This window comes from Salmo salar, chromosome ssa15 (genome assembly GCF_905237065.1).
Source record: "Salmo salar chromosome ssa15, Ssal_v3.1, whole genome shotgun sequence".
Taxonomy (NCBI): domain Eukaryota; kingdom Metazoa; phylum Chordata; class Actinopteri; order Salmoniformes; family Salmonidae; genus Salmo; species Salmo salar.
Genome location: NC_059456.1, coordinates 35,190,342 through 35,201,111, shown reverse-complemented (window position 1 = coordinate 35,201,111; position 10,770 = coordinate 35,190,342). Strand labels below are relative to the sequence as shown.

Sequence of the window (10,770 nt, the reverse complement as noted above, 5' to 3'; positions counted from 1 at the left end):
GGAACTCGCGGGACAGATGAATGCACACTGAAGGAGCACGAATAGCACTGCTCGTCCTGTTTTAGGTTTCGTAGATGTTTGACTCGACCTGCTTTGTATTATACCGACGATGGACCGCAAACGGAGCAAGGCACAGGCCGAGGCTATGGCTGCAGATCTCAGTGACGTCACTTCAATGAATCTGCTTGGCGTCGCCGATGTAAATCAGTGGATAGAACTTGTGAAAGATTACTCGGTGGCTGGAGATCACACACATGTCCTCTCTGAATCTGAAGATGGTGACGGTGATGACGATTATGACATGGATCACTCAGTTATCACAGATGAAGTTGAGATGATTATGATTAGAGTGCGCAACGCGATGGAACCGGGTTATGACAAGGAGATGGACAAAATCCGTCAATTTGATTGCAAATGCGGAGAGGGGCGGAAGGAAGACAACGAAGGATCGTGCACAAAAAAGTTGTACCCAGACCGCATCTACAAATACAGGCGTAATATGGCATCCTTAACACAGAGGTTGAGAGACATTGCCATTCTCGGAGTATTAAATACCATCGCACCTATACTTACCGTAGGTGCGAAGCCCCAGTGTTCCAAGACAGGTGAGCAGACTCAACGGAACCCCCAAACACTTCCATACCTGGTTGGAGGTGTTCCAGTCTGCGAGGAATCATTTCTATTCATATATGGGTACGTGCTTTACATAGTATTTCACATACATCTAGAATCACAACCCAGTGAGCTTAATACTAACGTAGTAGTAATTGTCTTGAGGTGACACAAAGTTGTAGGCCTATTGGATTGGGATTTTATTTCACTATGAAAACTTTTAAAAATTGTATTTCACCTTTATTTAACCAGGTAGGCTAGTTGAGAACAAGTTCTCATTTGCAACTGCGACCTGGCTAAGATAAAGCATAGCAATTCGACACATACAACAACACAGAGTTACACATGGAATAAACAAAACATACAGTCAATAATACAGTAGAACAAAAGAGAACAAAAAGTCTATATACAGTGAGTGCAAATGAGGTAAGTTAAGGCAATAAATAGGCCATGGTGGCGAAGTAATTACAATCTAGCAATTAAACACTGGAATGGTAGATGTGCAAGTAGAGCTACTGGGGTGCAAAGGAGCAAGAAAAATAAATGAATAAATAAATAAATAAATGAATACAGTATGGGGATGAGGTAGGTAGATAGATGGGCTGTTTACAGATGGGCTATGTACAGGTGCAGTGATCTGTGAGCTGCTCTGACAGTTGGTGCTTAAAGCTAGTGAGGGAGATATGAGTCTCCAGCTTCAGAGATTTTTGCAGTTCGTTCCAGTCATTGGCAGCAGAGAACTGGAAGGAAAGACGACCAAAGGAGGAATTGGCTTTGGGGGTGACCAGTGAAGTATACCTGCTGGAGCGCGTGCTACGAGTGGGTGCTGCTATGGTGACCAATGAGCTGAGAAAAGGCGGGGCTTTACCTAACAGAGACTTGTAGATGACCTGTAGCCAGTGGGTTTGGCGACGAGTATGAAGCGAGGGTCAACCAACGAGAGCGTACAGGTCGCAATGGTGGGTAGTGTATGGGGCTTTGGTGACAAAACGGATGGCACTGTGATAGACTGCATCCAGTTTGTTGAGTAGTGTTGGAGGCTATTTTGTAAATGACATCGCTCAAAGTCAAGGATCGGTAGGATGGTCAGTTTTACGAGGGTATGTTTGGCAGCATGAGTGAAGGATGCTTTGTTGCGATATAGGAAGCCGATTCTAGATTTAATTTTGGATTGGAGATGCTTAATGTGAGTCTGGAAGGAGAGTTTACAGTCTAGCCAGACACCCAGGTATTTGTAGTTGTCCACGTATTCTAAGTCAGAGCCGTCCAGAGTAGTGATGCTGGACGGGCGAGCAGGTGCGGGCAGTGATTGATTGAATAGCATGCATTTAGTTTTACTTGCGTTTAAGAGCAGTTGGAGGCCACAGAAGGAGAGTTGTATGGCATTGAAGCTCGTCTGGAGTTGTGGTCGACCGATTAATCGGAATGGCCCATTAATTAGGGCCGATTTGAAGTTTTCATAACAATCGGTAATCGTTTTTAATTTTTTTTTTTACACCTTTATTTAACTAGGCAAGTCAGATTAAGAAAACATTCTTATTTTCAATGACGGCCTAGGAACGGGGGTTAACTGCCTTGTTCAGGGGGGATTCGGGGATTGGTTTTTGCAACCTTCCGGTTACTAGTCCAACGCTCTAACCACCTGCCTTACATTGCACTCCACGAGGAGCCTGCATGGCAGGCTGACTACCTGTTACGCGAGGGCAGCAAGAAGCCAAGGTAAGTTGCTAGCTAGCATTAAACTTATCTTATAAAAAACGATCAATCTTAACATAATCACTAGTTAACTACACATGGTTGATGATATTACTAGGTTATCTAACGTGTCCTGCGTTGCATATAATCGATGCGGTGCCTGTTAATTTATCATTGAATCATAGCCTACTTCGCCAAATGGGTGTTGATTTAACAAGTGCATTTGCGAAAAAAGCACTGTCGTTGCACTAATGTACCTAACCATAAATATCAATGCCTTTCTTTAAAATCAATAAACAAGTATATATTTTTAAACCTGTATATTTAGTTAATATTGCCTGCTAACATGAAATTGTGTCACATCTCTAGCGTTCATTGCACGCAGAGTCAGGGTATATGCAACAGTTTGGGCCGCCTGGCTCGTTGCGAACTAATTTGCAAGAATTTTACGTAATTATGACATAACATTGAAGGTTGGGCAATGTAACAGGAATATTTAGACTTAGGGATGCCCCCCGTTAGATAAAATACGGAACAGTTCCGTATTTCACTGACAGGAAATATGTTTTGTTTTCAAGATGATAGTTTCCGGATTCGACCATATTAATGACCTAAGGCTCGTATTTCTGTGTGTTATTATGTTATAATTAAGTCTATGATTTAATAGAGCAGTCTGACTGAGCGATGGTAGGCACCAGCAGGCTCGTAAGCATTCATTCAAAACAGCACTTTAGTGCGTTTTGCCAGCAGCCCTTCGCAATGCATTGTGCTGTTTGACTTCAAGCCTGTCAACTCCCAAGATTAGGCTGGTGTAACCAATGTGAAATGGCTAGCTAGTTAGCGGGTGCGCGCTAATAGCGTTTCAAACGTCACTCGCTCTGAGACATGGAGTAGTTGTTCCCCTTGCTCTACATGGGTAACGCTGCTTCGAGGGTGGCTGTTGTCGATCTGTTCCTGGTTTGAGCCCAGGTAGGAGCGAGGAGAGGGACGGAAGCTATACTGTTACACTGGCAATACTAAAGTGCCTATAAGAACATCCAATAGTCAAAGGTATATGAAATACAAATCGTATAGAGAGAAATAGTCCTATAATGACTACAACCTAAAACTTCTTACCTGGGAATATTGAAGACTCATGTTAAAAGGAACCACCAGCTTTCATATGTTCTGAGCAAGGAACTTAAATGTTAGCTTTTTTACATGGCACATATTGCACTTTTACTTCTCCAACACTTTGTTTTTGCATTATTTAAACCAAATTGAACATGTTTCATTATTTATTTGAGGCTAAATTGATTTTATTGATGTATTATATTAAGTTAAAATAAGTGTTCATTCAGTATTGTTGTAATTGTCATTATTACAAATGTTAAAAAAATAAATAAAAATCAGCACCGGCATTTTTTTGGTCCTCCAATAATCGGTATCGGTATCGGCACTGAAAAATCATAATCGGGCGACCTCTAGTCTGGAGGTTAGATAACAGTGTCCAAAGAGGGGCCAGAAATATACAGAATGGTGTCATCTGCATAGAGGTGGATCAGAGAATCACCAGCAGCAAGAGCAACATTATTGATGTATACAGAGAAGAGTCAGCCCGAGAATTGAACCCTGTGGCACACCCATAGAGACTGCCAGAGGTCCGGACAACAGGCCCTCCGATTTGACACACAGAACTCTATCAGAGAAGTAGTTGGTAAACCAGGCGAGGCAATCATTTGAGAAACCAAGGCTGTCGATTCTGCCGATGAGGATGTGGTGATTGACAGAGTCGAAAGCCTTGGCCAGGTCGATGAATACGGCTGCACAGTAATGTCTCTTATCGATGGAGGTTGATGTCGTTTAGGACCTTGAGCGTGGCTGAGGTGCACCCATGACCAGCTCTGAAACCAGATTGCATAGCGGAGAAGGTACGGTGGGATTCGAATGGTCGGTAATCTAACTTGGCTTTCGAAGACCTTAGAAAGACAGGGTAGGATAGATCTAGGTCTGTAGCCGTTTGGGTCTAGAGTGTCACCCCCTTTGAAGAGGGGGATGACCGCGGCAGCTTTCCAATCTTTGGGAATCTCAGACGATATGAAAGAGAGGTTGAAAAGGCTAGTAATAGGGGTTGCAACAATTTCGGCAGATCATTTTAGAAAGAGGGTCCTGATTGTCTAGCCCGGCTGATTTGTATGGGTCCAGATTTTGCAGCTCTTTCAGAACATCAGCTATCTGGATTTGGGTGAAGGAGAAATGGTGGGGGCTTTGGCGGGTTGCTGTGGAGGGTGCCGGGCAGTTGACCGGGGAAGGGGTAGCCAGGTGGAAAGCTTGGCCAGCCGTAGAGAAATGCTTCTTGAAATTCTCAATTATAGTGAATTTATCGGTGGTAAGTGTTTCCTAGCCCCAGAGCAGTGGGCAGCAGTGCTTTTATTCTCCATGGACTTTAGTGTCCCAGAACCTTTTTGAGTTAGTACTACAGGATGCAAAATTCTGTTTTGAAAAAGCTAGCCTTAGCTTTTCTAACTGTCTGTGTATATTTGTTCCCAACTTCCCTGAAAAGTTGCATATCACGGGGGCTATTCGATGCTAATGCAGAATGCCACAGGATGTTTTTGTGCTGGTCAAGGGCAGACAGGTCTGAGTGAACCAAGGACTGCAGTGAGGGGGAAAAAGTATTTGATCCCCTGCTGATTTTGTACATTTGCCCACTGACAAAGAAATTATCAGTCTATAATTTTAATGGTAGGTTTATTTGAACAGTGAGATACAGAATAACAACAACAAAAATCCAGAAAAACGCATGTCAAAAATGTTATAAATTGATTTGCATTTTAATGAGTGAAATAAGTATTTGACCCCTCTGCAAAACTTGACTTAGTACTTGGTGGCAAAACCCTTGTTGGCAATCAGAGGTCAGACGTTTCTCGTAGTTCGTCACCAGGTTTGCACACATCTCAGAAGGGATTTTGTCCCACTCCTCTTTGCAGATCTTCTCCAAGTCATTAAGGTTTCGAGGCTGACGTTTGGCAACTCGAACCTTCAGCTCCCTCCACAGATTTTCTATGGGATTAAGGTCTGGAGACTGGCTAGGCCACTCCAGGACCTTAATGTGCTTCTTCTTGAGCCACTCCTTTGTTGCCTTGGCCGTGTGTTTTGGGTCATTGTCATGCTGGAATACCCATCCACAACCCATTTTCAATACCCTGGCTGAGGGAAGGAGGTTCTCACCCAAGATTTGACGGTACTTGGCCCCGTCCATCATCCCTTTGATGCGGTGAAGTTGTCCTGTCCCCTTAGCAGAAAAACACCCCCAAAGCATAATGTTTCCACCTCCATGTTTGACGGTGGGGATGGTGTTCTTGGGGTCATAGGCAGCATTCCTCCTCCTCCAAACACGGCAAGTTGAGTTGATGCCAAAGAGCTCCATTTTGGTCTCATCTGACCACAACACTTTCACCCAGTTGTCCTCTGAATCATTCAGATGTTCATTGGCAAACTTCAGATGGGCATGTACATGTGCTTTCTTGAGCAGGGGGACCTTGCGGGTGCTGCAGGATTTCAGTCCTTCACAGTGTAGTGTGTTACCAATTGTTTTCTTGGTGACTATGGTCCCAGCTGCCTTGATCATTGACAAGATCTTCCCGTGTAGTTCTGGGCTGATTCCTCACTGTTCTCATGATCGTTGCAACTCCACGGGGTGAGATCTTGCATGGAGCCCCAGGTCGCGGGAGATTGACAGTTATTTTGTGTTTCTTCTATTTGCAAATAATCGCACCAACTGTTGTCACCTTCTCAGGAGCTCCTAATCTCAGCTCGTTACCTGTATAAAAGACACCTGGGAGCCAGAAATGTTTCTGATTGAGAGGGGGTCATATACTTATTTCCCTCATTAAAATGCAAATCAATTTATAACTTTTTTGACATGTTTTTCTGGATTTTTTGTTGTTGTTATTCTGTCTCTCACTGTTCAAATAAACCTACCATTAAAATTATAGACTGATCATTTCTTTGTCAGTGGGCAAATGTACAAAATCAGCAGGGGATCAAATACTTTTTTCCCTCACTGTATATGTATTCCTAGTTCCATTTTTTTTTTGGAGTAGGGCATGCTCATGCTTATATGGGGAGGAAGGTACTTTTAAAGAATAGCCAGGCATCGTCGACTGACGGGATGAGGTCAATGTCATTCCAGGATACCCCGGTCAGGTCGATTAGAAAGGCCTGCTCGCAGAAGTGTTTTAGGGAGCGTTTGACAGTGATGAGGGGTGGTCGTTTGGTCGCAGACCCATTACGGATGCAGGCAGTAATCGCTGAGATCTTGATTGACTTGATGTTCGTGGTTGGACTTTTGACTTGCATTTCTATACTGATGCCAGTCCCATAAGGGCAGAGGTGGCACAAAAGGTTCAAGAGTGATGGTGTTTTTTTTTTTCCTGATCTGGAGACCTAGCTAACTCCGGACCCTAATTGTGTGGTATGACATTGTGATAAAAAAATGTTTGGGCTATTTAATACAGCGAACTTGGCAATGTAACCAATCAGTCCTCCTTTTACTTGTATCATTGCACACCCTGCAAATCACCAGTGTAAAGTGACCATTTTCACATTCACTCTGTTTACTAATGCTTACAAATTGGATCACACCTCTACAAATAACAGTGATCCCACTCTCGAACTTTGATATGCCTGTAAAGTAGGGCTCTCCAACCCTGTTCCTGGAGAGCTACCCTCCTGTAGGTTCTCTCCAACCCCAGTTTAATTAATCAGATTTATTTTATCAACCAGCTAATTATTAGAATCAGTTGCTCTAAATTAGGGTTGGGGTGTGAACCTACAGGCCGGGAGCTCTCCAGGAACAGGGTTGGAGGGCCCTGTCGTAGAGTAGATGTACAACAATGTATAGAAAATTACCCAAATAAAAAAGGATATGTTTTCAAACCAACGTCTTAATGAGGTTGCTAGGTGTTGGGTTAAGTTCGCTAAAATATGTTTTATAATGGACATGTTATAGAACCAGTATCTAATGCTGTTACTTTTTATTTCCCTCAGCATCAGCAGAGAGCGTCTAATATTCCTCCACCGATCCTACCAGGAGAACGGTACAAAGCCACCCACCTCACCAACTACCACTGGTCGTCCACATAATCCTGTAGCCCCTGCGGCTGCCACTGTCCGGCCACGCAAGCCCCGTGCTACTGCGAAGAAGAAATAGCAAGTCTTGACCAGCAAATGCATATGTATGTTTTATAGACCATGGAGTTTAGCAGCTGTTATTCCATTGCCAAGGACATTACATGCACATGTCCTGGACTTAAGGAAATGACAGGATGCAAAATGCTTTCAGTATTTAAGAGAATAAATGTCGACATGACACCATACAGTGCATTCAGAAAGTATTCAGACCCCTTGACTTTCCCACATTGTTACATTACTACCTTATTCTAAATTTGACTAAATAAAACAATTCCTCAATCTACACAGTATACAATAATGAAAAAGCAAAAACAGGTTTATAAAACAGGCAAATGTATAAAACATTTTTAAATACATTTTAGAATAAGGCTGTAATGTGGGCAATGGGTCTGAATGGACTGTAAAGACGGGGTCTTCTGATTTTAGTGTATTTTTTAGTAAGTAGTCAAAATATTTTAATCTACATATGTTTTTATCCCCAATATTTGTCCTGTATACTGCCTTGTACTGGATGGTCTGATATTGGCAGTTCTGTCACTAATTCGCTAGTTCTTAAATGACTGCTTCCATGCAGTTACGCTGCATTGATTGTATTGACACACTAATGTGAAGTCACCACACTTAAGTTGCTGTAGCCTAGTTTTACTGTAGCCTAGGCCTATGAAGCACTGTTGGCCAACTGGTAAAATATTGAGGTTATTACAACCTAGTGAAAATTACATTTTAGCCTACAGTCTGGTTTACAGTTGGTCTGTAGACAGTTGTCGCAGTGACAAACATTCTGTTGTCCAACACAACTTGTTATGAAAAAGTAAAAACACATGACGGGCTGCATGACATCAACAGCATGGTGGTCCAAATGGCAGAACTGCTGTATTTTAACCCCAATAAACCCAGATTTAATTTACTATATTATTGTCTACATTAGACATATCATTAGACCAAGTATTCAGACCACACATTTTTCAGCATTTTATGGTACAGCCTTATTTGAAAAATGATTTTTTTTTAATTCTTCAATCTACACAATACCACATGCCAAAGCAAAAATGGGTTTAGAATTTTTTGCAACTGTATATGACTGATACTCTATTTACATAAGTATTCAGACCCTTTGCTATGAGACTCAAGGTGCATCTTGTTTCCATTGATAATCCTTGTGCTGTTTCTACAACTTGGAGTCCACCTGGGGTAATGTTAATTGATTGGACATGATTTGGAAAGGCACACCTTGGAGAACCATCTCTGCAGCACTCCACCAATCAGGCCTTTATCCTAGAGCGGCCAGACGGAAGCCACTCCTCAGTAAAAGGCACGTGACCACCTGCTTGGAGTTTGTCAAAAGGCAACTACTAAAGGACTCTCAGACCATGAGAAATAAGATTCTCTGGTCTGATGAAATCAAGATTGAACTCTTTGGCCTGAATGCCAAGCGTCACGTCTGGAGGAAACCTGGCACCGTCCCTACGGTGAAGCATGGTGGTGGCAGCATGCTGTGTTTTTTTATTTTTCAGCGGCAGGGACTGGGAGACAAGTCAGGATCGAGTGAAAGTTGAAAGGCACAAAGTACAGAGAGATCCTTGATGAAAACCTGCTCCAGAGCGCTCAGGACCTCAGACTTTGGCAAAGGTTCACCTTCCAACAGGACAATGACCCTAAGCACACAGACAAGACAACATGGGAATGGCGTTGGTTCTTGTTTTTGCTCTGTCATTTTGGGTTATTGTGTTTTGATTGGGGGGGGCAATTTAATACATTTTAGAATAAGGCTAACGTAACAAAATGTGGAAAAAGTCAAGGGATCTGAATACTTTCTGAATGCACTAAACTTTCCTCTCCCCTTGCAGCTGACTTCCAAAGGAATTTAGGAAGGCTGTTTTTCATGATAATAACCCTCTTTTCGGTGACTGCCAATATCCGATGCTATGCGACTCAAACATGAGCAATAAGAGATCAGCACAATGGACAGTGTTTGATTAATTTACCACAAAAATGATTTTATTATCAAGCCACTGCTCTTTATTTTTTAAATTGTTTTTGACTGTTTTTGTTTCTTGTTGGTGTGGTTACAGGTACGTTATCCATTGCATTGCAGACTTTGAATTATTCTGCATACAGTTGGTTCACTAACAGCACACAAATCTCCTGTTTCACGATGGAAGGTTCCAGATGCCAAAAACCTCAAGTTGATCAGGATGGGCTTTCCCCTAAGAGAGTCAGATGAAAGCCTTGGCTCAAGCAAACAAATGATGTCAGCTGCATTGTCTTTGGACATACGGAAACGTTCATGGAAATTGATTTCATCAAAATCATTCAGTGGGTTTCTCCTGTCTATAACTGCCCTTTGATCATCATTGAAATAGTCCAGGTAATCCATTTTCCTCCATTGCCTAGGTCAACCTGGGGGCCAACATCCATTAATCTGTGTCTGCGGAACACCCCCATAATGTTTAAATTGATGGTTCAGATTACGGGATGCCAAGGTCATATTTTTCCATATTTGGTTCCAGTTATAGGGTTTTTCACATTCACTTAGATCTGTGGACCATACTTTTTTAATGGCCAGCTCAGACTGTGAGCTTTCCAAAAGTTGTTTATATATTATATAGTTCAGTCCTTTCAAGAGCCCAGATCATTTCTTTATAGATCCTATCTTTGCATGGTTCAGTGGTTGGGTTTCCTAAGGGACTCCATAGGCCAGCATAGCTGACCTAAATTGTAAATCTAGAAAAAAGGAGTTGCCTGGTAATGTGTGTCTTTCAAATGTTGGAATGTTCTGAAACCATTACTGTCAATGATTTTGGCAAGGGTACTGATTCCACATTTGTGCCATTGGGGGGATGCAGAAGGCTGCTCTCCAGATGGGAAGGCATTGTTGTGAAACACTGGAGTATGGGCATACCATTTTGATTCCCAGTTACATTGTTTTTACATTTTACACCAAATAGAAATTGTGTGAGAAATAATAGTACCAAAGCATAGTTTACACAGTGCAATTGATATATCAGTGAAGACCACCTCTTCCAGGGTAATAGGAAACACCATATTTTTCTCTATACTCAGCCAGGGGGCAGAAGAATCATGTCTAAACCAATTTAGGATGGGACGAAATGCTTGTGCCTGGAAACACAAAAATGTAGGAACGGATAGTCATCCCACGTCTTTCCAAGTTTGTTAATTCTTTCCAGGCTCGCTTACCTTGCAATATACATTTTGTCCCAATAGCCAGAAGGGGGAGACAAGGGAAGCATTGAACCACAGAAATTCAGCCTTGGCAATATATTCATT

General features: G+C 42.3%; 1 protein-coding gene across 1 annotated transcript; it reads left to right on the top strand.

The window, feature by feature from the left end:
• LOC106571320 (uncharacterized) lies at positions 1 to 8,494 on the top strand. The gene is made up of 2 exons (XM_014144258.2): positions 1 to 693; positions 7,339 to 8,494. Exons 1-2 carry the CDS (start codon positions 110 to 112, stop codon positions 7,499 to 7,501), a joined length of 747 nt encoding a protein of 248 aa, XP_013999733.1. The 5' UTR covers positions 1 to 109; the 3' UTR covers positions 7,502 to 8,494.
• Positions 8,495 to 10,770: the final 2,276 nt, after the last annotated feature.

Coding starts and splice junctions, on each gene's coding strand:
- LOC106571320 (XM_014144258.2), top strand. CDS start 110: ATGGACCGCAAACGGAGCAAGGCACAGGCCGAGGCTATGGCTGCAGAT. Junction 694..7,338: donor TCATTTCTATTCATATATGG/GTACGTGCTTTA, acceptor TATTTCCCTCAG/CATCAGCAGAGAGCGTCTAA.